General features: G+C 43.8%; 1 protein-coding gene across 7 annotated transcripts in view; it reads right to left on the reverse strand.

Moving 5' to 3' along the window:
- fmnl2a (formin-like 2a) overlaps positions 1-26,105 on the reverse strand; it is a 53,908-nt gene that overhangs the window by 1,623 nt on the left and 26,180 nt on the right. Inside the window, exons 4-27 of one of the 7 annotated variants that reach the window (XM_029256600.1) lie at positions 23,773-23,849; positions 20,796-20,879; positions 19,767-19,922; positions 15,532-15,640; positions 15,295-15,371; positions 14,574-14,667; positions 12,013-12,087; positions 10,974-11,084; positions 10,691-10,840; positions 10,128-10,229; positions 9,533-9,857; positions 8,870-9,061; positions 8,033-8,053; positions 6,164-6,288; positions 5,541-5,743; positions 4,960-5,194; positions 4,766-4,834; positions 4,589-4,669; positions 4,349-4,478; positions 3,842-4,005; positions 3,576-3,677; positions 3,332-3,430; positions 2,606-2,729; positions 143-242 (exon numbers count right to left, since the gene is read on the reverse strand). In XM_029256600.1, coding sequence (XP_029112433.1) covers positions 143-242; positions 2,606-2,729; positions 3,332-3,430; positions 3,576-3,677; positions 3,842-4,005; positions 4,349-4,478; positions 4,589-4,669; positions 4,766-4,834; positions 4,960-5,194; positions 5,541-5,743; positions 6,164-6,288; positions 8,033-8,053; positions 8,870-9,061; positions 9,533-9,857; positions 10,128-10,229; positions 10,691-10,840; positions 10,974-11,084; positions 12,013-12,087; positions 14,574-14,667; positions 15,295-15,371; positions 15,532-15,640; positions 19,767-19,922; positions 20,796-20,879; positions 23,773-23,849 — 3,005 coding nt within the window. Of the gene's footprint in view, positions 1-142; positions 1,729-2,605; positions 2,730-3,331; positions 3,431-3,575; positions 3,678-3,841; positions 4,006-4,348; positions 4,479-4,588; positions 4,670-4,765; positions 4,835-4,959; positions 5,195-5,540; positions 5,744-6,163; positions 6,289-8,032; positions 8,054-8,869; positions 9,062-9,532; positions 9,858-10,127; positions 10,230-10,690; positions 10,841-10,973; positions 11,085-12,012; positions 12,088-14,573; positions 14,668-15,294; positions 15,372-15,531; positions 15,641-19,766; positions 19,923-20,795; positions 20,880-23,772; positions 23,850-26,105 lie in introns of those variants that run through there. The other 6 variants (XM_029256602.1, XM_029256601.1, XM_029256599.1 and 3 more) reach the window with 6 other exon arrangements.

Below are 26,105 nucleotides of genomic sequence, written 5' to 3' on the forward strand. Positions count from 1 at the left end.
ATCTCCCCTGACTGGAGGCGTTGCCATAGAGAATCATTGTAAATGATGTTATGAGCAAGGAAAGCTTCTGGAACAATACAGATACAGAGCATCACAGATGAGCCAAGAGGATAACAGGATAAAAAAAAAAAGAGGTGCTTGCCAGGTCTGGGTCACATCCATCAGCACAGGGGTGCTACTGGACGAGTTCCTTACTCTCGAGTGGACATTGGGAAATTTAGTAATATTATTCTTCTTTAGGGCTGAGTAAAGAGAAGACAAAATGGAGGTTAAATAGAAGCGGAGGCGAGGAAACTAACCACACCAGTGTTCACCCGGGCCCTGCTGGCGGGTTGGCTATGGAAGCGAAGCGGCCGTGGGTAATGGGGACAAAGGCGAGGGAGGAGGTTCGAGGCTGTTACTGCTACTGCAGCCAAAGGGCAGCGATTAGGATGCATTTGTTTGTAACAACTCAGGCTGCTTTGTAGAAAGGCTCCAGCAGAACAAAAAAAAAAAAGCAAAATGGCATGAACACACCACTATCCCAGGATACACTTATTACTGTACAAACCCAGAACATTAAAACATGCAACAGGCCAGGTACATGTCAATATTCATAGCATCTGAAATTAACTCTGATTATTGATTAATGTATTTTTTAAACTGCGGTTATAGTAAAAGACATGCATCTGGCTTGGTTCATTAGTGGTGCAAAAGTGGTGAATGTGATGAGATGTCAAAACAAAAACACCACTTGTGTTTCGTGCACAAGAGTGGGTGGCCTCATGCAACTGGAGGGAACCTAAGGGATTAACGCGGTACAAATGGAAAGCGGCGCCACCACATGTCCGGGCTGATGCAGGGGATGTGGGCAGGGTTGGAGAGAAGCCAGCAGCAACATCATGCAAGATCCAAGACAAGTGATACACCCATAAACAATGAGGACTCACAGTGCAGACACACACAGAAAGACATGTGAGAGCTTCCCAACATGTAAAGTCTGTTCTCTAAGTGCAGACAGTTTTGTACACAACAGGTGATTGTTTCTATTAAAATGAAATTACCATGCAAAGTGAGAACACTTTACACTGCTTTCTTTCTGGCTATACATTAACACTGGTCACTTGTATTCACATCAAATCTTGATGTGGAAAATTTTTTTGAAACACTTGCGGCAATTTACAAAAGTGAGCAAAGGAAATGTTGAGTGTAATACTGCCGATCCAACAGCAGGGGGCAACAGCTGCGGTGTTGAACATCTGGAGCAGCTTGGACATCTTTCCTTTTTACTAGTGTAAAAGTGAGGTTCACTTTGATTTGTGCCTGTGGGACACTATGTTTTGCTTTGCTCTCGTGTATGACAGTGAATGCATCACGGAGTTGTCCACACACACACACTGGTGAGTGAGAATCGCCGGCGATGTTCTCCATGCATGAGTGGGGTGGGGCAGACAGAGTGGACACAAAGGGGACACGACAACACCCTGGAAGATGCCCTCTTGTCCCCCCTCTTCATGCTGAGAAGGGGGTAGAGGGTCGCCTGGACACACCCGTGGAGAGTGGGGGTGGGGGAACACAGATTTAGGAAGTGCAGATTTTTCACCCCCATTTTAATTTATTACTGTTTACAGTAACCTTGGTGAGAGAGAGATTAAGTTTAGTAATGGAACTCCTCAGTGTGAGTGGGCTCGCAGAGGAATCGAGAGCCCCGCTTGGCGGTGCGGGCCGTAAAGGGCACGGTCTTCAGCACTGCATTGAAACGACAGCCAGACAAGACAGGACAGTGAGGAGCAGCTTCTACAGCCTGGGAACATGTTAGCACAGCACAGCACGGCACGGCACAGCAACTGGACTCTACAGCTCAGCTCGATTCCAACTCTTCTGAGGCATTCTGGGCTCATCTTTTCTTACTTTCCTCATCATTATTATCACATTATTTTACAAGATCAGAAGAGGTAAAAGTATCTTGCTCATCAGCAGTTCTCCTGGGACTTGAACAGCATTAAGGTTACATGTCCCCATTCATAAAGACAGCATTACAAGTTGTATTTTGATGGCCTTTGCACAATTTTATTTTGACCTTAGCATTATTTTGCCATATTTTCTTTAAGATGATATCATAAGGAGCAGTGGCTAAGGCATTTTTCTTGCCATTGTGTTAATTCTTATCCAAAAGTGGAAAAGGAAGGCCACCTTTAATATTTAAAATTAAAAAAACAACCCATAACCAGCACACATAGCTCTTAAAGCCCAGCCTGTCTACTAGTCATCTAGTTAAAGCAAAATGAGCAAATCACACACAAAAACATACACTTTTAGATAAGATTAGGCCTCTTGTCAATACACATTACCATAAATCTGACAAAGCTTTTTAATTAGGAGCACTAAAGATGTATTAGGTAAATTGTTAGTTTTCTAGAAGTGTGCTTTAACTATTTTAAAGCAACTAACAAAGCAAGAATGCTGGATAACTCATGCATAAAGGCTCTGTTGCTTTAGCAACTTGAAGCATGAACTCTGTGCAGGTGTTACCTACACAACGCATGTAGGGTTTCTAGAGCAGCTGTCCACAGCAGAGGTTCAGACTGAAGCTGTGTTGTCAAGGTGCACAGCTCCCTTTCTTTACCTGTGATGATGTCCTCAATGGCCCCGTCCTTCCCCTCGTAGACATGGCGACTGTCTTTGACCTGCTTCTTTCTGAGCTCTGCAATCAGCTCCTGCTGCTGCCGCTTGTTCTTGTGGGAAGGAGACTGGAGAGGAGCAAATGCTCATTAGAAACCAGTTGTCCCTTTACAGCAGCTGTCATCGTATTATACCACGAGGTGACAGATCTGCCAATATTCTGAGTCAACCGTGATCCCTGACTTTATCGACTTGACAGGTTTCCACAAAAATTCATTCAGTGACAAAGCCCCAACATCGTCAACCATATGAAAGATGAGCACAACCTTAGTCGACATTGCGAAGGATCCCTCAACATCATTGACGTATGGATTGTGCACATCTGTCAACACAGACAGACCCCCTCTACACTCTGACATCACAAAAATCTAATCGGATCACACTGAAGCAGATCCATCATGAGTGAGGACCACCACACATCCAAATCATCTTCCTTACTATCACATCTTCATCAGCATTCTGAAGACAGTGATCCATACGACTCCTTTTCACTGACACCGTGTTAGGTATAACTGCTCCAATCTCCGCAAGGAGTTACAGTCCTCTACAGATGCACGTTTTCCAGTCTCATCGTGCTCTGCACGCATGATGCCAGTTTCATGGCTGGTATGACACACACATCTGGTCAAGATTGAAAGACCAACCATGAGAGGGTGTCAAAGTCCCTCACCTTCTGGTCCTCCTGCTCCATCATGGCCTCCTGCTCCATCAACTTCTCCATCATCATCTGTTCTTGTCTCTTCCTCTGCTCATTGTCCTCCTCTGCTTGCTGGAAGGAAAAGAAAAATACATGTCAGTAGTTTCAGTGCTGAGGTTCAGCAGGCCCTTCCCCCACTCCTTCTAAACGTCCCCCTGCCGTCAGCAGAGGAAAAAGCTGAAGAAAAGGTTGTGTAACAGTGAAGCAGCTGACTGACCCTGTAGGCCTTGACGAAGCGCACAAACACGGGGAAGAACACCGAAGGAGGCGTCGTTTTGGAATTTTCTCCAAAGAATTTCACAACGTCATCAAACGCATCCTTGGAAGAAAACAAGATGGTTCCCAATAAAAACTCGTTAAAAAAAATGACTGCCATGGTATTCGTTCTAAATTTGAATTTAGAAAAACACACACACACACACACACACACACACACACACACACACACACACACACAGTGTGTACAACTTACAAAGTACCCACCTGCGCAATCTTGGCGTCATCCTGCAGCTTCTTCAACTTGCCCTCGTTGACCGCAATGAAGTCCTTAAGCAGCGTGTTGTGTCCGTGCATGCTGTACTCGCGCCGTGTCAGCTCCAGGCCCCGTTGCAGCTCCTTCACATCCAGAAGCACATTCTCCAGCGACACTGCAGCGTGCAGATAACATGGAGCTTGGAGCACTTCCACAAACAACAAACCCTCACACGCTTGCATGCCACCAGAGCCCGTCCCCTGAGACAAGCTCATGGCAGAAAACAGTTGAAAACACAACAAAACCATTGGCAAGAGCACAATGGTAACTCGGAGGAGCTTTCGTTACAGGACCAGTCAGAAGTTTGAGCACAACACAAAGCATTCACAATTCCACACAATTCCGATCAGCGAATGAAACGACATTGTCTTCCCAGCAATCCCTTCTGCCCAAGTGTACTCAAACTTTGGACTAATACTACAGTTCCATGAAATCACATTACAAATGGTGCTAAATACCTGCTGCAGCTTTTTCTACATAGTGAAGCTCATTGTAGAATAAGGACACATGATGATACTTCTCCTTGACGACATTAGCAATGTAGTGCAGCAGTGTTATTTTCCGGTCCGTCGACTTCGTGTCCAAGAGCTAAGTTAATGAAAGGGGGGGGGGGGGGGGGTAAAAACACAAGAAACAATGAATAATGGATTTGTCTGGCATTTGGCATAGAGAGAAACGAGGGGGTGAAAATAAGTTACCAAGTCCAAGCTCTGCAGCTTAAAGCCATAGACCGCACCCCTCTTACTGCTGTTCATGTAGTTGCCAAGAGCCAAGATAATCTGTGGAGGAGGAATGTGAACGTAGGTGAGTGAAGGCACACGTTCCATCACCTGCTAACACGGGATGGGGCTAACAGTTTGCAATTAGGTGCTTGCCTCTAGAATTTTCTTCAGCTTCTGTGAGGATTTTATTGACACCGATGCTGCTATGATAGCATGGAGTTGCTGTGAAGAAAAGAAAAGAAAAAAAAAAAAAAAAAAAAAAAAAAAAAAAGTTAAGGGCAGAACCTCTCAGTACTTTGTGCTTCAAACGGGGCTGCTCTGAAAGCAAGGCTGCTTGTGTAGCTTACTGGCGTGAGCATCTGCACGCTCTCGTTGAAGTTGCCCATGAAGGCCATGATGGTCATCTTCTGCATGAGGCGCTCGATCTTGCTGAAGTGCATCATGAAGCGGTCCTCATCGGTAAGGCCTTCCAGGGGTTTCCGCTCTCGCTCGTACTGCCGCAGCGCCTTCACCTCGTTCTCCGTGGGCATGAAGCGCATAAGACACTCCACAAAGTCCACGGGCAGCGTGCGCAGGTCGAACCTGGGGAGGGGGGCGTAGCTGATTGACTGACAGACTCTGGGGCGATACAATGACTATAGGCAGCACAGGGCAGAAGCCCTTGCATTTGGGCCTACAAGCTGCTCCAAACGGGCTCTGCTGTTGTATCCCTGGTTACTTCACCATGCTTCAGTAGAACTCTCCTTATTTGAAATGTTTGATAGCTAAAAATTTTTTTTTCCCTAGTTGCCAAACACACACAATGGACACTGCCTACATTCTCTCGGAAAACAACCTTGACTAAGAAGAAAACTGCATATTCAGCATGAAAGAGACACTGTCTGGAGCAATGAAAGACATGTCCTTTGACAGCCTTAGTGAGGCTTACATCTGAATGGCTTTGCAGATCTCCTCGGGCATCTTGCCAGCCTTCCTCAGCGTGATGGCCAGGTTCTTGGCCCGGTTGGCATCCAGCAGAGACACTTTGTTAGGCCCCTTTTGTACAACCTTCTGTTTGCTCATCGTCATGTCAATTGAAGGGCCTTGCGCCTTGGTCTTGAACATCTCTTCAAATTCGTCCACGTTCAAATCCTGGATGGTAGAAAGAAGAAGTTGTAAGAAAAGGGTGTGGAAAAAATGTTATACATATGTGGTAATTTCAGGATTTGCCATAAATGATCATTTTGTGTCTGTCTAGACCTTCATCACCTCCGCTGAACTGGTAAAAGACAAGTCCACTTACTAGTATCTAAGTGGACAGAAGAAAGCCGACTTGTGCCCCTCAGTAGATTCCAGTGAACTGTAGTGGGCCAAGTGTCCACACCTACTATTCACAGTTACTGCGTTCATGTACAAAAATCTGATCAACGGATTAGCTACCTGTATCATTAAATACATGAATAGTAGAAATGGAAACCATGAAAAGAACAAACTGCAATGTTGTGAATAATAATCAGTTTGGCATTAATGTTAACTTATGTGCTCACACGCACGCAGTGAGAAAAACTTTACCTCGAGGATCCTCTCATCGTCGATCTCATTGAAGACTGTCCCATTGATCTGGTTGGGCTTCAGAGCGACCCAGTTAAACACCGGCATGCGGAACTTCGTCTTTATGGGTTTCTTTATCTTCACCGCTATGCAAGCAAAGAGGCAGGAAGACTGGTCAGGGTTCGAAAAACAAGCATGTTCCTCAATGTTCCCCAATATTCCTCAGACATCACTTGGAGGTTAAAGCTGCACAGCCAATCAGAAGCCAGCGATCTACATAGGGAGGGTATGGCCTAATATTGCCATGACATTCCAAAAGCACTGGTTTTCAAAAGTGATCCTGGCAACCCCTTCTGTAAAACTTGTTTCACTGAACTTGCTGTCATTTAGTAGATGACTAAATCCGCACAAATCAAAGCCACTAACTCAAACACGGTGGACTCAGACTTCTGTGCCCGGTTGTATTGCCATAGCCTCTAAATGGTAGAACAATATCCATTTGTCTCTCAGAGGTGCTGAATCCCTCCTCAGCCTTCAAAAAGGGGTAAAACATCTTTTTCAAAACTACTTTAATATCCTGAGTGTCTTAAATCAGTTCAGGACTACATGTTACTTTTACCTGTATAGGCTGCTATTTGTACGCCTTTCTATATTCAGCTACTTCAGTAATGTGTGCCAGGAAAAAAAGGTGATAAACAAGCTGCACACCTTCGGTAATCTTGTGTTTGTATCTAAAGCCCCTTGTCCTGTTATGAAATGCACACTTTTGTATGCCGAGTTGTATGTCCTTTTTCATTCAATTTGCATAAATGTAAATTTATCAAACACATGAAGCCAAAATCATGATAACACTGGAAATAGTGAGGTGTGTATCAATACAATTTATTCAATCTCTTTGCCAAAAGAAATGAACCTCAATGAGATTAAGCATGTAACAATAAATTGATTAATCACTGAAATAGCTTAAGGAGTACTACTGTATAAATATTGCAAGATAGAAAATTAAGACATCTGTTGATTCTTTCACTGCTGCAGTAGTTGCTCAAATTAAACCAATTCCGTTGACAGAAAAGAGAGTCATCGGATAACACGTTTGCTGTAATGTGATTTTAATCGACATTAACAGCTCAATCCAGCAAAACTAAGACCTCATCTGGAAGAAATCCCAGCATGAAAAGGAGTCTGCCAGGGCCAAGGTTGAAAACAAATCAGGTCAAGAGTGTGTCTTTCAGGTTCATGATTGTGGTTTGGAATACTGACCATCTGCAACACAGACCTGCAAACAGCATCTATGAGATACAAGACTGTGGCAGAAGTCAGAGAGATGAGGCTTGGGCGTGTGGCAGAAAACGACCGAGACATAAGCAACACATCCACATGAATCTAATCCATCCCCAGAGACAGAGAAATCTACTTCAGCGTGCAATGACATACGACACACCCTCCTCAAACACAAAACCACAACTCAGCACAAGGCACAGAAACATGGTATTTTCAGCTGTCACTTCAATCACAACATAAAGGCATCTAGTTCAAGTACTAATTTTGATGTATTCTCTTTCCATCGCTGATGTGTCATGCCACTGTGTAACCATGGCAACAGACAGGGAGCAGTGCAGCAGGGGAAACTGCAACAGTTTGGTCATATGTTTCATATGGAAAACTGCACTGTCGGCAGGGTAAAGTTTATACTCTTCTGGTTTCAAACCAACCACTGAATCATAATGGCCAGACTTCCTATAGCACGGTCTAATTTTATGGCTGGTTGGTTCAAGGAAAATCTGCATCAGATACACAAGGCCTGGTCACAGTATGCTTTTATTTTGAACGGAAAATACCATTTTCTTTGAAAAGAGGAAGACGAAAAACAGGGCAGCAGAGAAAACCTACAGAACAGTTTGATGGGTCCCTCTTTGTTGGCAGAGAAGAAGAAAAAAGAGCAGAGAAGAGGCATTTAGCGCAAAGGAAAACAGCAAACTCAAGAATTCCATTCAAACGGAACTGCAGCGTTTGCAGGATTTCTCTACCCCACAAACTTCTAGAAACACTCCAGTTGAAATACCATTTGTTGAACTGCGTGGGAGGAAATACTCCTTTTACGTTTCTACACTAATCACTCCAACTGCTGCTAAGTATACCGCTAGCCTAATGATAGAGCAACTCAACTCGTGGTCCTGGAGGAACAAGTGCAGGAGGATTTTGTTGGACTGCGAAGCATCTGTTGCACCCGAGTGTTACGAACTCACATTCCAAGCTCTTATTAAAGAGCACTGGGAAACTTGGGACTCTTATGGACTCTATTTACCAGCACAGCGAGCTAGGCACTGGTCAGCGTTTTTCTTGTCATGATAGACATGCCAGTGAAAGTGAGAGTACTCCTCAGCCAGTGTTTGAAATTAAATGCTAGTATGAGATGAACTGGACAGAAGAGTGAAAGCAAAGCAACAGACTAGTGTCCTACATTTGTGGGACATGCTGGGAAAACGTGGTGCTGCATTTCCTCACACTTATCCAAATGCCTCATGACAAAAACCAAAGTTCCCAGCATCTGTACTCCAACTTTTGACTTGTACTGTAATGTATAACTTGCACTTGAAAGAGGACAAAAATACAGGAATAGGTAAGACTTTGCAGCACTCAACCACACTTAAGTGCAGACTTTATACTACGACAAGGAATAATAACCCCCCACAAGTCTCTTCCACCAGATGGCCCGCATGGCTTTACCTGCCAGCCCTGAGTTGAAGATCACAGTAGGAGATCCACAGCCCGGTAGCGGGGGGGCTACCGGTGGAGGGGGCGGGGGCATCGGAGCGCACACCTCCATGGCAGGCCCTGGGGGTGGAGGGGGAGGCGGTGGTGGCGGAGGCGGGGGAGGAGGCGGTGGTGGTGTAGGAGCAGCCGATGGTCCATTTGGTACTGCAGACAGGAGACAGATGAACAGAAAGACATGGTGGGGGGGGGGGGGGGGGGGGGGGGGGGGGGGGGGGGGGGGGTACCAAAGAAGAGCACTGAGTAAAACAGGCGTGGAATAACAATGACTGTCAAGATTCCTCTCTTGAACCAAGGATGGCAGAGTAAAAGAAAATAAAGAGCTCATGTGGCTGCCTCCTTCTCCTTCGTTCCCAGGCCAAAATACCACAGCTTGAAGACCAGCTTCGATGTTTATTAATTAAAGGGCAGCAGAGTGGTGAAGAATGCATTTTAAGGCCCAGAAAGGACCCTTGAGCAACGTACTCACGCTTCAGCTGAGTAAACCGTAAGCTTTATGAATCATTTAGCATAAAATTATCTACTAAATAAATTAATTTCTAGACACAGACAATTAGTTTAATATTTAGTGGCACCATAAGCCTAGGGAGGCTTCTGATCGGCGAAGCCTGTACCTACCGGTCCCAGGCACTGGTGGCGGGGGAGGAGGTGGCGGCGGAGCTAATGGTTCCATTCCCGGTAGCAATGTACTGTGTAGGCCAGGTGGGCCACCCACATAGGGCCCAATGACTCCCTCTGCACCTAGCGGTAAGCTAACAGCCTGTCCTGGGGAGGCGAGGATAGAAATGTCCCCATCACCCTTCTTCTGGATCTTGATGGTTCCTTGCTTCTCGAGTTCGTGGATCTTCTTCTCCAGGTTGCACTGTCTCTGGATGGCCTCGTCCTTCTCCTTCACCATCCGCCGCAGCGTGTGCACCTGGGTGTTCACGTCTTTGTACACTTCCTGAGCAGGAGCGGAAATCAGAAAGTGGGTGTAAAACCAGAGCTTGTTACAAACTCCTGGTCTCCCCATGAACTGCATGTTCACAGACTCAGGTCTGGAAAATCAAGTGCCCACATCTTAAAATATCATACGTCTCCATGCTGTAGAAACACTTTGTTCAGCCTGCTCGAGATAACATGTGATCTCCAACGTCCTGACAATTTCAACTTATGTGGGAAAAGAGGTGTTAAGTAGGCTTGCGATTTGCCACCATTCACCCAAGAGACACACCCGCATGGTTTCCAGCTCCTTGTTCCTCTGCATCAGCTGCTTCTCCAGCTCCACTATCTTGGCCATAGCTTCGTTCTCTGTGTCTTGCAGCTTCTCTGTCATCTGGCAGAGCAGAGGTTCAGTACAAGTGACCACAAGCTGACCAGAGAACACAGCTGAAATTGTCATTTCTCCTTGTAATTACTCATGTTTCTCAGTCTGAAAAGAGCAAACCTTTCTAACATTCATGACAAAGCACAGCATAACATGGATGAGCTTTGATGGTAACTTGCATTGAGAGTATGGTGTATAAACATCTTAAGGTAGTAAAGTCTAAGAAGAGCTGCATGATGGCATCTCTGGGCAAATGCCTGTTCCTGATTATTTCTCTAAATGTAGGTCCACAAATGTTTCTACTGTAGGTTGCCCTTTGTGCCAAGACTACAAATAACTTTTAGACTAATATAACAGTACCGTGGTTGGTGAACTCAACTGACCTCTCCCCATAACCACAATTTAGGAATGCCACCATGAACTCTTTGCAGATAATGTAGGACTGGTGAGATATAAATTATTCTCCTCACATGGGACATGTTCTCTTCTAGCTCCTCCACACGTTCCAGGGCAGCATTCTTGGTTTCAGCATCCTCCAAGAGAGCTCCAACATCAAACACATTGTCCAAGTAGGCCTGGATCTGCACTTGCAACTTGTCACTCTCAGTGTGCTTTAGTTTCTAAACAGAGGGAAAAGTTGGGTTAAGGTACAGCATTGGAGGCTGCGACTCCATCACAGTTCCATCAGAAGGGAATACTCCCTCTAAATAGACAACATAAAGGTAGAAATCCAAGCTGAGATCATATACTCACATCCAAGTACTCATCAAGGCAAAGCTTAGTGAAGTCATACTGCAGGTGCACTCTGAAGTTCATGTCTTCTACAGAGTGGACCACAATGTTGATGAACTGCATGCAAGCCACCTGGTAAAGAGGAAGTAGATTCTGTTCACATATTAAGTGGGTGGCACAGTGGCACAGCAAGTAGTGCTGCCGTCTCACAGCGCCTGGGCGGTGCAAGAGGATGTGGGTTCAATCCCCACTCAGTCTGTGTGGAGTCTGAATGTTCTCCCTGTGTTTGTGTGGGTTTCTTCCCACAGTCCAAAGGCATGCTCTTCTGGTTCCCCATAGTGTGAGAGTGATACACAAAGAGTGTGTTCCACTGATGTATGGATGAGTGACCCAGTGTAAGTAGTGTATCTAGGAGTGTAAGTCACCTTGGTGAATAAGGTGTGTGGGCTCATAACACTACATAGAGTTCATTGGAATTTGCTTTGGAGAAAACCATCAAAGTAAATAAATGTAAATTAAGTACACACTGTGCTCGTGGAGATCCTTTATGAACACTGAACTACCAAAACTGATCTGAATATGTTTTCAGTTCTCACTTCAATATTACTTGTATGAATGACTCAACTACCGGTCACCTTGGTGACACACAGGCCATAATGTTTTTGGCAAACACCGAAACAGTGCATAGAGAGCTGTCAGTTTGCTCCTACTTCCACAGACCAGCACTAAAGACTTTTAGACTGGACATTTAAAAACTATGATCTTATGAAAGGAAACAGCAGTAAAAGTATTCATCTCATGCTTTTGTCCAAGGTGAGTCAATGTTAGATGAGCACTGTTTAAATGAGTTACTACAGCACGGTATTTCTACGGTATCCGTTCAGTGGGCCCTTGATCAAGGGTGCTAGGAATTGAAACAGGAGCCTTCTGATTGCAAAGCAATGACCAGCCACTGCATCACCTGCTACCCCATTATCAACAGTCCAGTCGTTTTCATTCTGCAACCATTAGTCGCAATTTGCGTTATTCACAAGCATTTACAAGTTTTATGGAACAGTACCATGAAGTCAATATTGTTGTCCTCATTCTTGAAGTACTCCATGAGTTTCTCAAACCTCTGCGTCTCAGCACAGACCTAAAAAGGAAGAGAAACAATTACTTAATGACCAAAACTCCACAGGATTAGCAGAATCCATTTAATATGAGAACATATGAGTGTCCCGTATCTGCTATACTACATTCAGACTGATTAAACAAGGAATCCCAGCGCAAGTTCTGGCACCAGACCAGAAACAAACATTATTGCTGCACAACACATTATCTGGAGGAATTTCCACTTAGAGAAGTCACCAATACAGAGAAAAAGATCTGGGAGACTCCCTGTGGTGTAAGATGTGGGTGATTTACCCGACCCGTATTTTCATACCCCGAGATAAACATATCCACACAGGTAGGGAAACAAGAGTTACTCGGAGACAGCATCTCCCGTGACCACCAGGAGGGTGATGCAGGGTGGGCCGCCAAGGCACAATGACCTGCCTTCCAGGCAGAGGAAGCAGGACGGCCTGTCAGACGGCTTACGCAGCGTCCAGCGCCCCGCTGCCAGCCCGCCACACAGCCCGACCCTGTCCCGGACCATCAAGAGAGGGTTTTATACAAATCAAAGGACAAGAGCATCCTGCGAGCTGTCACAATGGAAATGTTGAAAGGGAGGACAATGGACACTGTCTCTTTCTTATTGTGAAACAGCAGAAAACACAATAAGGATCTCAGTAATACCGATGGTGAAGAAATGTGCTTATATGCAGAATGAATGAATGAATGTTTGACTATTTGGAAGTTTTATTATGTATTTAAAATAAAATTCCAACTGATTACACATTGAATTAAACAAGTGTGAAATGTTGAAAGCAATATTAAACTCCACATTTTGACCATGTCTCTACAGTATTAACCTGAAGGTGATGAGCCTTTTAAATGATGACTACTAGCTACAGTGTACAACAAGTGGGGTCTGAATGCTGGTGGAGAGACTCCTCCGTTTTAATACAGGCAATGAATGCAGACCTGTTCCTTCGAGCAGTTTAACGTGGTCACGTTTCTTCCATAACAAAAGCAGCTACTACTGTCTATACTTCCCATCACGCTAGAAATCTCAGCCAATCAAATATAAATTACAAATTAAAAGCCAGTTTCAATACTAATTTTTAGAAATGAACTGTAAAGACCATATAAGCACCATTGCTTTGTTGTGACCCATACAGTATCGTAAATATAGCCTCATTCACAGTCAAATGAAGATGCAGTGGGAAACATTTCTTGTTGACACGACACAGCACCTCTGCTAGCAGTGTCCACGTGCTTTGGAGAGTGAAAGACAAAGGCACCGTCTCCTAGCCTGTCTTATACCCTGTGCTTTTGGGTTACACTCTGGCCCTTCACAACCCTGTACAGGACCACTGGCTATTAATGAATGAATGAATGAATACATTAAAACACTCAAAGTGGAACACATACAAATTTTGTTACAAATACACTAAATTTATTGTATATTTGCGTTACCAATAAAGGTAATTTGATCCCATCACAACAGAAATCTCCCAATTGGAATGACTTTAGGGAACAAATCAACACCATTATTTAAGGAATGGGTTACACACTACAAATTTATGTGGTTTTACTTCTGTTTGTTGTCACCTACATAGTTTCAACTGGTATTTTTTTTATTTTGATGTATCTAATGCACATCTGTACCCATCCATATCATTCCATATTATAATGTAACTCTGTATGGTGTATTTAGTGTACTGATCTTTTGTTCTATGACAAACCACCCTTCGTATACACATAAATGGAATAAAACTTAAAATTGGGAGTGGGGGGGGGGGGGGGGGGAGACTGTCTGAGAGGTAGAAATTATTTCCAGCTCTTTCATAAGGTATAGGCAATTTATAGGACAGTTAAATATTTTATCCAGGTCTGTTTAAAAATTCAATTACCCTTCTCTCTGCCCTTCTTTCAGCAGAAAATTGTGGATCTGACTGGCATTACTGGTGAAAGTTGCAGAACCCTTTTTATTAAAACAAAAAGGAAAAAAAAAAAACACAACTTACAACGTTGCTTACAATTATTTACCCATTTACATGTGTAATTTTTACTGGTGCAATTTTTTCATAAGTACCTTGCTCAAGAGTACTACATCTGGAGGTGAGATTTGACCCTGTGACCTTTGGGTCCAAAGGCAGCAGAGCTAACCATTATGCTACCAGCTGCCCCCTGTAACATATTTAACACTTGCAAACACACAAGTGGGTCAAACAACGCCACATTACAAAGCCCTGTATCTGGACCGAGTTACTAAATCTGCGAGCTGTCGGCCAAAGAGATTACCGAACAAAAACAAACAGCAGTTTCTGCACACTCTTGCAGGGTCACCTCCTTTCCCAACTTTTGCTGTGAAACCCAGATTCGGGTTCCAAAATGGTTGTACTCCTTGGAATCACAAATTCATTCATGTGCTGTGAACGTTTCTCCCGCAGCAGCGCGGACCGACAGCGGCGCCTCTCGGAAAGAAAGCGCAGCCGCAAACTGAGAATCATTAGGACGGGAAAGTCCTCGTACCTCCTTGAAGTTATCAAATGCTGAGAGAATGATCTCATGACCTCCTCTGACGAGACAAACAGCCGCTAACAGCTCCAGAACAAGAGCTTTCGTTCTGCAACAGAAAACACGTACGATAACGTGATGAGGACAACAGTGATGACAGAATGGGCCAAGCTGATAAAAATATGGCATCATATTTCAATCATTAAAACATTCAACGGCTGTGGGGGGGGGAAAAGGGGAAAAAATACCAAAGATACAAGTGTACTAATCTTATGCAAAACGGAACTTCTTTAAAATTTACCACTTTCATATTAGTTTATTTACAATGTATTCAACAGCAGAACTCAAAAGGTGATGCCTAAACTTCCTATAAATTAATACGGAATATTGAATTTAATTTTTGGATTAAATCGAAGTTGTACAAATAGCTTTAATTTCTGACACGTGAGACGGAACCATGCCAACAACATGGTACTTTTGACTTACAGAAGACAAATACATTAGTGGCGGACACTTCAGGGAGGCTAATGACATTCAGAAAATTCTTGCTGCATGACAGGAGACTAAGCCCTAACCAGAAAGTACTAGGGTTGACTGATCTATCACTATTCATCTTGAAGAGATGCATTGTGGGAAAGCTGTGCCATGGAACCACTGAAGGTTTCTTTTAAACGCAGGCAATTTAAATGGATCATGCCGGTGGGTGGTGTCGATGACAGGTTTCACAAAGGCTCACCTGGGGTTTTTATTGTTGAGACTCAGTGCAATTTCGTTCACAGCGTGAGGATGGGACATGACCATGTTGAAGCCGTACTGCGGGACCGCACGGAGTGTGTGGGGAGAAGGGGAAAAAAAAAGATTCCATGTTCCTCATATAGGGCTACCTTGGGCACAGTAAGACCTGCAATAAGCTGGCTGAGGCCACAAACACATCTGTGCTGGCTTTTTAACAAGAGCGATAGCAAATTCTCACCTGGTAGTTCATGATGGCCCGTAAACACATGATACAGACATGAACGTCGTCCTTCCTGCACACTAATCTGGAGTTCTTCAGCGTCCTCCGGCTCGGAAGAGTGTTACACCTGGAAAAGTGAACGAATTGCAGCTTTACAGAATGACCTCAATCCAAACGTGTGTGACAACTTGCTCCGTACAAAAACACGAGGGAGTTCATAGCGAAGTCTAGAACGAGGGATGGAATTACCCATAACCCATCACAATCAGGATAAATCAAAGCTTTGTGACTGGCAAGCGTGTGTGTTAATCCCACCAAAATCCTCCATTCTTTCAATCCACACTCAAAGTATATGGTCACAACATGTTAACACAGATACATTTACATTTATTTAGCAGAAGCTTTTCTCCAAAGTGACTTCCAATGGACTCTATGTAGTGTTATCTCTCTTTTTTTTTTCTTTTCTTTTTGCAAGGGGATTGAAGTGCAAAGCCTCGGGAGGGTGTTGTACTTAACAGTGGTGCTGCATGCAGTGTTATGGGGTGATTTGCATGCATGCCAGTGCTCAGCAGAGCCTTTAACAACAGAAAATCCAGGAGACACGTTCTTCTCTGAACCGAAGGAGGGTCTCAAGACCCTACATCCATCTGCTGCTGTTCCTCACCAGAAGATTGAGCTCAGAGCTCAAAAATCACTTGACTTTATGCTAATAGCTGAGCCACACATCCTTGAGAGTTCACCTTCAATGGAGCCTCTCTCACTAAATGTCAGGTTCTGCAGATCGATCCCCGCGTCGGCTTTTCGAAGGAGTGCGGTAAGACAGCTCTATGAAAACGGCAGTTCTGCGTGGGGGGAAGAAAGAAGCCACTTATCCGGCTAATTAACTCTTACCACCAAACAGATGTGAAGTATTCACAGACCAGCCATTTTTATACACAACCCAAAGAAGTGGTGAAAGCTCTCATCATCTCAAGTATGATGAAAACACATTTAAACTACGTCCTTATAGAGCATCTTCATTAAACCCAAAATAAAACCTTAAGTGTTCTTTCATTCAGTTTTTATTTTCAATATTTTTTTCCTGTTGCCATAGGGTAAAACATATACAGTCTATATGTCAGCAACTGAAACTTATAAAAAAGCCTAAGTGTTATTTATACAAGGGCAGCTGCAGGATAGAGGTTAAGTACATGTACTTGTAACCGGAGGGTTGTAGGTTCAAACGACACTCCCAGCTGCTGCCATAGCACCCATAATGAAGGTGCCAACCCTAAATTATTCCAGTAAAAATACATTGCTGAATAAATGGGTCAAACACCGCATCCTGCTATGGAAAAAGTGTCAGCTCAGAATTAAGTCAAAAAATTCTGGGACGAAACATAGTGCTCCTTACACTGACGACAGCTTGTTCACTTCAGTCACGTACCACACTGATAAACTAGTTTTGTAAAACTACCGTGAACTTTCTTTAAAGATTTAAATGCTTTTCTTAACAATAAATTATCCAACATACTTTGACTGCTACAATACTTCTGAAGCAGAGGTAAAAAGCCCTCATTTCAAAAATGTAAACAGTAATAGGGAAAGCATTCCATCTGCCCTGTGAACACTTAAATGGCACTTTATATTGCTCAATGTCGTTTAATTTTTCATTGATGGTTCAGGAGAATTTTGCACGTTTAACAAAATAATATGCACAAAGAGACTAATGTAAGTTATCTTAAGAGATACAGTTTGCATCTGTACACTGGAAACATTTTCAGTTGTGAAACAGTCATAAATGTCATTTTATGACCATAGTTAGCAATTTCTGGAAGCAAACATTCATGCTGCCATGAGGGATTGAAACCTGAAGCCACAAAAGTTTTCTTGGGAGTACTCAAATTTCACTTTACACGGTCATGTCAAAAGTGCAGTAAATGAAATGTTCTTGTAAAGCAGCTAGCATTGTTCAGTGAGAACAAGGGCTTGAAATAAAGCATGCTACCGTTTTGTTTCTTTGGGCATTACGCGCACTGTTTCTGGAACGATAACAAAGACGTTAACCGAAGAAAGAAAGATCATCAACATGGAACACAAACACCATAAGCCTACAATGGGGAGACAACAGTCGCTCCCACGGGGACGGACTGTGGCCATCGCTCCCCATAGAACCACTTTGCTCCGTGCTGGGAACAGTGGTTGGAGCTTCTGCCTTACTCTCAAAGGACCCGGGTTCGAATCTCACCTCTTGCTCTAATGCCCTTGAGTGAGGTAAACTCCAGGGATCGCTCCAGAAGAAATTGCTTAGCTGTATAAATGCGTAAGTATTTGCGAGTAGCTTAACACCAAGACACTTGAAACTAAAATTTAAATGTGGTACGGTTGCTGTATGTCAAGTAGAAGTGCTTCCTACAGCAGCATATCTGAACCCGGGTTGTATTACAGTGCGTGTGCAGGTTCACCAGCTGTCTTCAGTCCAACAATCTCAAGAAGGCCATATTACGCCTCATCAGTGGAGTGCTTGCATTTACATTTGTTCATTTAGGTGACCCATTCCTCGAAAGCAATGTAGAATATTAAGCTACATACAATCATTTATTTATTTATATAGCCGAGTCATTTTATTGGAGCAGTTTAGGGCACGTTACCCTACTCAGAAGTATTATCCCTAACCCACCACCTTTTTATTCAAAGGCAGCAGCTCTACAGACTTAAGTTCACAAAAAACCTGGACACTCCCCAGGATGGAAGTCCAGAACCAACGCATTACAAGATGTCAAGAAACTTGCCTTCATTTGCATAGCAACACAAACGGGCAAACTGTGGAAGAATGTACCAAGGGTACAGTTAACAACAAAAATACAGAACCATCTCTCCATGAAATCCCACAAAACAGACTGAAAATTGGAACCCTTTATTAAATTTTCCACTGCACATAAGCCCCTTCACCCTCATGCCTGGAAAGAACAAACTAATAACTGAAAACAATCTTGCAAAAGCTTATCTGCACAGATACTGAATTATATACTAGTATAAACATGGTACATATTTGTAATATAAATATACCTAAAAATAAGCACTGGCTGACAGACTATACACTTAGGGGAATATTCACTGTCAAACAGTAGCAACACATTAAAAAGCCAGTCAAATAAGTTGCAGTTTAACTTACTTATCATAACTCAGATGACAATAAGCCAAAAATTTTTTTAAGTGGGTCAGCAATTCCACTTAACGCATGCTAGGCATGTTCCAATCCTAAGGGAATTACCAATATTTTGGACCATGAGGAGGCTGTATGTGAGAGAATATAACACCAACATACAAGAGCGAAGCCCGGTCACAGACCACGCTCTCCGAGAGACGGGTATTCCCAGGATGTTCATTAGCAGAGAAAGAGCGAGCGCAGGATCGCGCTCTGATGTGTCACAAAGGCCCGTCAAGTTTCTTAACGGAGCTCCTGAAAGGCCCACAGCAAGTCAGTAAATCAAAAGAACGTATGGATTTCCCTCCACAGACACACGCCTGCCATGCAACCCAGAAACATGTACTAAGCCTTTTAAAGGCTTAAACCCCATGACTCCTCAAAGGCGCTTTTCAGCAGTCATGTGCAGTGTGAGTGTGTCTGTGTGTACACACAAAAGCCCTCACTGATGAAGCAAAGATATCAAGACCTTAGAAACAACACCACCATCATCAAGCAAGAGGCTGGCAGCAGACTGAATAAGAAAAACATGTTGGAAGGTTATTATTTTGCATTATTTTATACTCCTTATCTGACACTACCATCCAAAGCACTGTAGAATTGCACCCACTGACACAGCAGGAAGTTTTACAAGAAAATGCTGCACCAATGTCAACAGTAAAACAGCAGAAGCCCTCGTGGAATTGGACTGGAAGCATTCAGATTACATGTGGTGCTGGCAGAACAACGGTTGCAGATTCTCGTGCTCATAGGGCATCTGCTGCTTTACTAAATACCTTCGCTTTGGGTAAACACTGTATATCCACCTTAACCTAAGATATGCAAATGGATTTCAACAAAACCATTTGTCTGTAACATCGATTTTTAAAGGATCCGTGAGAAAACACTTGACCATCTTCTTAACAGTTAATGTTTTTACTGTACTTTATAATTACATGTAATATTTATAGAGGTGTGACATCTTGTGATGGAACTCGAGAAGTTAAACGCATTTTAGTTTTCCTCTGGGAGCTCCTGGGCCTGTGGGTGCGTGTGTGTCTCCGGGGGGGGTTGGGGAGCCGCCTACCGCAGTGTGGAGTGCCGGCCGGAGCGCGAGATGCCGCTCCCGCTGACGGGAGACGGGAGGTTGCTCCCGCCATTAAGGTCCTCGATCGAGCGGCTCCAAGGCTTAGACTTGTCCACGGCGTTCTCCAAAGGGTTCTCCGCATTGTCAAAGTCAAAGCTGGGGAGAAAAGAAGAGGAATCCACCTCATGGTGAGAAACCGCAGCAGTCCAGGTGGGCGGAGGGGGTCCACGGCTCAGAGATCCCAAGCGCCGTACCTCTGAGAAAGGTACCTGAACTTCTCAGTCAAATGCAAAGACAAGTTGTGCCAGTGTACTATGAAACTTTAATAAGAATAATTCCTTCCGTTAGTTTTTCCACTTTAAGTGAAGTGAGCGTAGGGGGGACAGGCAGACAGTGGTGACGGGACTCATGAGTCCACTCTGGAAAAGCTTCACTGTGTCCCAAACAATTCAGTGCTAAACCCAAGGGGGGTCTGGTATATAAATAGTATTTTCCTTTAAACTCCATCTATAGCTGTTTTAAAAGTAAAGGGAAATGAGACATTGGCCTCAAAGACCACCCCCAGTCATGTGCAGATATCTGTTTTGACACTACTGATTATAGTCCTGAGGCCCCAGGGTCAAAAAAAAAAAAAAAGCAGATGTGGAGGAGGGAGGTGGTTGTTGGAGGTTTTTTTGTCTGTCTTTAAAGGTTCATACATTTATTAAAAGTGATAATAAAATGTACGCTGAAGGAATTAATGAATGTGTTCATTCAGCGAATACGTATTAAAAGGAAATAAGTGCAGTCGACATAGACAGAGTAAGCCGTTAAATACAGAGCAAACGGCAGCCTTGGTTTCAACTACAGACCTTGTGACTTATCTTCTCTCTGTGAATAAACACGGAATAGATTTCTTTTGAGGCCAGACTCCACATCAAATATGATTCGGTGCTCGTGGGAGCGCAGCAGGCAGACTGCCTACTGCTTAAGGAGAAATCAGTAGGACTGCGCTCGTCGCCATTCGAACGCACAGAACACGGGACTTACGTGACTGCGTACTGTGCAAAAGAGAGGTACTCCACGAGAACGTCGAGGCCCTTGTTCTCTTCGTTTAGGAATTCTCGAACCCATCTAAAGAAGAAGGACAAGGGAAAAAAAGAAAGAAAAAAAAAAAAAAAAGTCAAACAATGAGGTGGTAGTACACATGGGATCACAATGGCCTCTGTTGTGGTATTACCACAGTCCTTGAACCACAAGAAACACCACTGAACTGATCACACATCTCAGGTTACTAGTGCACCTGTTTAGCTGCGTCTCTGTCAACAGAGCAACTAAAAATACAGTTACCCATATTTATAGTACCAAATTTATTCGTCATGTTTGGAGGCCATTCATCACGGTAAAATTATTCATTTAGGTGCCTTTTTTTTTCCTGAGGTGTTACGCGGAGTAAAGGACAAGGTGACTACGGCAGTCACCTCCCTGGCCCTGCAATAGCCTCACTGACATCCCCAAAGATACAGTGAAAGTGCAGTGCTATAAGATACATACTTAGGTTTGGGGGGGGGGGGGGGGGGGGGGGGAATGAGCTGATATATCCATGCTGTCAAAAGATCACTCTTGCAATATCTATTTGTACCAACAGTTCATCATTTAAGGGGGTCCTGCTCTCCAGTAGATCTGGGGTTCGAGTCCTGCTTCGGGTGCCTTGTGACGGACTGGCGTCCCGTCCTGGGTGTGTCCCCTCCCCCTCCTGCCGGGTTAGGCTCCGGCTCGCCGCGACCCCATATGGGGCAAGCAGTTTCAGACTGTGTGTGTGTGTTCATCATTTACCAAAAGTACAGTATTAACAGCTGAAAATACATCTTTTTGGAAATTTCCACCCTGTACACTTGCTGTATACATTTGGATTTTTGTGGTGTACTGATTTGTGTCCTTATACCAGTTCTGTCTTGTAAATAAAAACAGAAGTAGAATCCAATATTATAATCAATACTGCTACAGCAAACAGCAGCAATAAAAACTGCTACTGCCTCTACTAATATTTTACTACTGTTCTTGCTGTTGCTGGAACTTCAAATAATAAACAACAATAAAGCACAACTACGAAAAAATGCGTCATCTTCTGAGGGTTAAAATTACCTTACTGACATGTTTCAGTAAAGAAACTTTCCTTTTCAGATTGTATATGGAGTCACTTCAACACGATTATACTGTACCCGTCTATTCATTTGGATTAAATTCTCATTTAATGAACAGCAGGGCCATGAAGTGCAATCACTACAGGGAGGTCACTGTTATGACCTCACTGCCAGGTAACCCAATTTAACTTCCAAGTCAAAAACTTATTGTTACCGTAGGAGATCCATACTCTCAGGCACTAAGCCTAATTAAAATTCATTAATGCTCTCGGACATCGGAATCCCGTCCGCAGAGAAGGGCTCGTTTCGGCTTCCTTATCAGTGCAACCGAGTCACTGAACTGCGTCGTTGCGGATCCCACCGCACCACTGCAAACAAAAGCAAACGTATTTCAAGGCTCCGTATCAAACCCTGAAGTCCAGACTAGATGTGGTTTCATTGCATCTGATTTAAAGTGAAAATGCAGTTCTTCTCTGCGACAGTGTCGTTCTGCAGGATGCATTTTCAAGCTGTTTTGTGCAGGATGCAGATGGACGAGACTTCGCGAAGTATCCCCAAATCCTTTTGTGAAATGTAGCAGAAATGCAGATGGACAGCTTCTTTATCGGGGTATGCGTAGGGAAGATGTTTTCTTCCTCCAGCAAGTGTCTTGTGTAAGAGCACTTGGCAGCGGGGTCCTTATTATTGCGCTGGGGTGGGGGGTCGGGAAAAATCGACCCCCTGCCTCAGCCTTCCTGTTTCTCGCCGTGTTCCCAGTCAGCATGGGAGGCTGATCAGGACTGACCTTGCACTGCTCCAGCAACACTGCTTACCCCCCCCCCCAACCATCATCCTACTTCCAGTTCCCAGCATGCATCAGGGCTCATTACCCACAATGATCTGGATACTGCTTAACTGCTTAGCAGTTTATTAAACCCAGACACAAATAGGAATAAAAAGCTTGGCTTTTTGATCTGGAAACAAGGGCACAGCAATAAAGGATCTCGCAGAGCAAAATGCAACCAGAAAAATAATACAAGTGTAATATTTGTAATATTTTACAATACGTACTGCACTTTACTTCTAATCTCCATGTAAAAAAAAAAAAAAAACATACATTCAATAGGAAGAGCTCAATACTGTCCAAGTCACAACAAAATCACATATAATCATATAATAAGACCATGTTGCATTTCTGTCCCTCTCTCTCATCCACAGCTCAATATTACACTGCCTTTGATGGTATTATTTCCAGAGAGCCTCAGCAAATACATGCTGATAAACTTAAGAGTTTCATGCAGATATATCCTACAACCCATATCTCTGAAACTGAAAGAATACACATAGTCCTACACTAAGACCTGTTCTCCAGACTAAGGACAGTTTTATGCAAAACACCATCCAAACAGCACTATGTTTGTCAGAAGTTTCAAACTCCGGGGACCCACCATTCTGATGGGCTTTGACCCTACAACCCAAGATTAGATTAAATGAAATGTCGACTTAATATTTAAACGTGTGAAAATCTAAAATGTGGCAAATACTTTAACAACCACCATTTATTTCAATTGTTAATAAGTACAGTTCATTCATATTGTGATAAAAAAAGTGCTGAAAAAAAAATGACATGCTGCTTCTAGTCAAACAAGTCTATTAGTGCAGTGTTTCCACACTGTTCATAACAGCACTTTAAGAGGTCGGACAGAACAAAGAGTATAAGTGGGGGAAACCCTGTAAATTGATCACAGGCTGTTGTACATTTGAATAACTTTAAAGGATTATTATAAAGTCCCTTTTCTAACCAGGAATCTTAACTTCAGTTGAGAAAACACTGCATTTTTTTTTTTGTTGAACGTGCCACTTATTTCATCCCGGTACCGGTCTGTAAACAGTTCGTCACTCACCCAATGTGATTGGTTCTTAATGAAATTTCCAGTTCTCTGAGGACCTGGGTCGATTCTTGCACTCTCCTCCGAAATTTCTGAGACGCAGGGAGAAACAGAAATGGAGACAAATATAGAAGTTTTACTCTGATTTGATTTCTTTTGACTTCACTGCAAAACAGTATTGAAAAATGTACCTTCAATTATAAAAAAAAAAAAAAAAAAAAAAAAACAGTTCCGTCAAACAAGTCAAAAGGAGCACAGAATAGGCTTGTACTATGAATAGTGTATTGCTAATGCTTTGCTGTAAGTCAATTTGATAATTTAATTCAAAGTGCAGTGATAAATTGGATTGCAGACATAACTGCCCTTTGATTACATGTAAAATAGAAACAAGAAAAATACTTTAGATGCGACAAAGGTCGACTGGCCTCAGCTTTGTTCAACACATCCTTATTAACTGGAAGTGTTTTTGTCCTTGTTTTATGTTGATCTGAACAACACAAAATGACACTGGTAATCATTAACAGCGTATGGCTGTTCTCTTGCGGGGGACAAAGGTACGATAATTCAAGGTTCTGTGGGTTGTGGTTTTTATGATTATTTTGACAGGAGGAAACGATCTGCAGGAAATGTATGAGCTTCATTAGTCAAGTGTACAATGTTCGCAAGAGAAGCAGGAAGCGTTACTTCTTTGATCTTCTCAAGAGAAATCAAAAAAAGAAAAAAAAAATCCAGAAGACATGCACATTTTGGGACTGAGGTTGAAATGCATGTGAGCGTCAAGCGGAGGAAAAGTCCATCGAACATCACACTTCCTCAACGTAAAGCATTAATAAAGCATCAAAGCAAAAGCCCGACCCCCGTTTCTGACGCAAACAGGCCAAGTTTCCAACAAGTGACATCAGCTCATAAAACCATTGCATCATCAGAAAAGAAGGCTGCGGAATCAATGCTTCGAAGCCGCTTTCCAATGGACGAGCGTCAAGATGGCGAAAAATGAGCGTATGAAGGAAATGGTGTAGCTTTTGGAAGGAATGCAAGAACTGGGATGCAGCGGGGCGCTCGGCTCCCACCGGCAGCCACGTGTGATGACGAGGACCAGAACGAATTTACAGAGAGCCGTCTCCTTTTCCAGTGCGGCGGCATAGTCTTAACCTTCGCAGGATGGGTCTCCCCTTCCACCCTAAGCATTGGCAGCTATAGGTAAAGAGAGCGAGAGGAGTTGGGGGGGCATTCTCTGGGGGGTCATCTTGTAGGCAAACCAATAGCCAAGACATTCTCTGGCACTGGCAGATTGGGGAACGGTCTTCTCCGACCTCCATGACTGGCCCCGGGGGGTAGGGAGGGAGTCCGAAGGAATGCACCAGCCAGAATGTGTAAAGCAGCAGCGGCGACGGCGGCAGCCTCGAGCCGTTAAGCAGAGACACAAAGTGCCAATTGTGGAGCCCCAAAGAGAAAGAACGGATGGGGGTGAACAGGAATGTAAAGCCACAACACACACCCTCTCCTTCTTCTCTCTCCACTTCTTTCCCCCCCTTATTCCCCTCTGCAAGCCGGTGACCTCCTTGCAGGACACACCAGGGCTATTGTCGGAGAGTGGCGTCCTCCGGGGAGCAATGCACGCTGGGGATCTACGGAGTCCCTCACAAAGGGGCTCTTACTTCAGTGAGTGTTTAATGGATCAGTTGTTCAAAGCAGGTTAATACCTGCAGGGGATGCTGGGTATTCTTTCACAGAGCCACACATCTCAAGATGGAGCTAGGCGTTTTATCGGGCTCCTGCCCGAGACAAGTAATTGCGATGTGAAAGTGGTAATATCAAATTCCACCCAGTTCTGTTGGGCAAACAAAGGTACGGTAGCCTTAGCAGAGACATGACCTCATGGTGTGTAACATTAAATGCTACAGCTGAGCCCATGGGATATGCTTACATTGAGTGCAGACCAAGCCATGCACCTCATCAAGAACAGAACCACCAATTCTCAAGCGCCGCCCCCTGCTCCAAAAGATTCTGCTCCAGTCTGACAACGTGCGCATTTCTACTAATGTCCTTTAACATCCCCACCCTGTTGAAGAACATCATTGTCCTCAACACTCCTTGCTTTGTCTCCCTCCACGATAAAAACACTGATCATTCAGCTCTGTAGTAGGCAGAAACTCAAAGGACCAATTCAGTCATCTTCATCCATCCAGCCAGCCATTATCAATAACCACATGTCCAACGCAGGATCAATGCGGTCCAGAACTGACCCTGGTAGCACAGGGGGGTAAGGCAAGGTACACCCTGGATGGGACACCAATCCACTGCCAAGTAATCTCAATAAGAGAATGCTAACTCATGCGTGATGATCT

This window comes from Scleropages formosus, chromosome 12 (assembly GCF_900964775.1).
Source record: "Scleropages formosus chromosome 12, fSclFor1.1, whole genome shotgun sequence".
NCBI lineage: Eukaryota > Metazoa > Chordata > Actinopteri > Osteoglossiformes > Osteoglossidae > Scleropages > Scleropages formosus.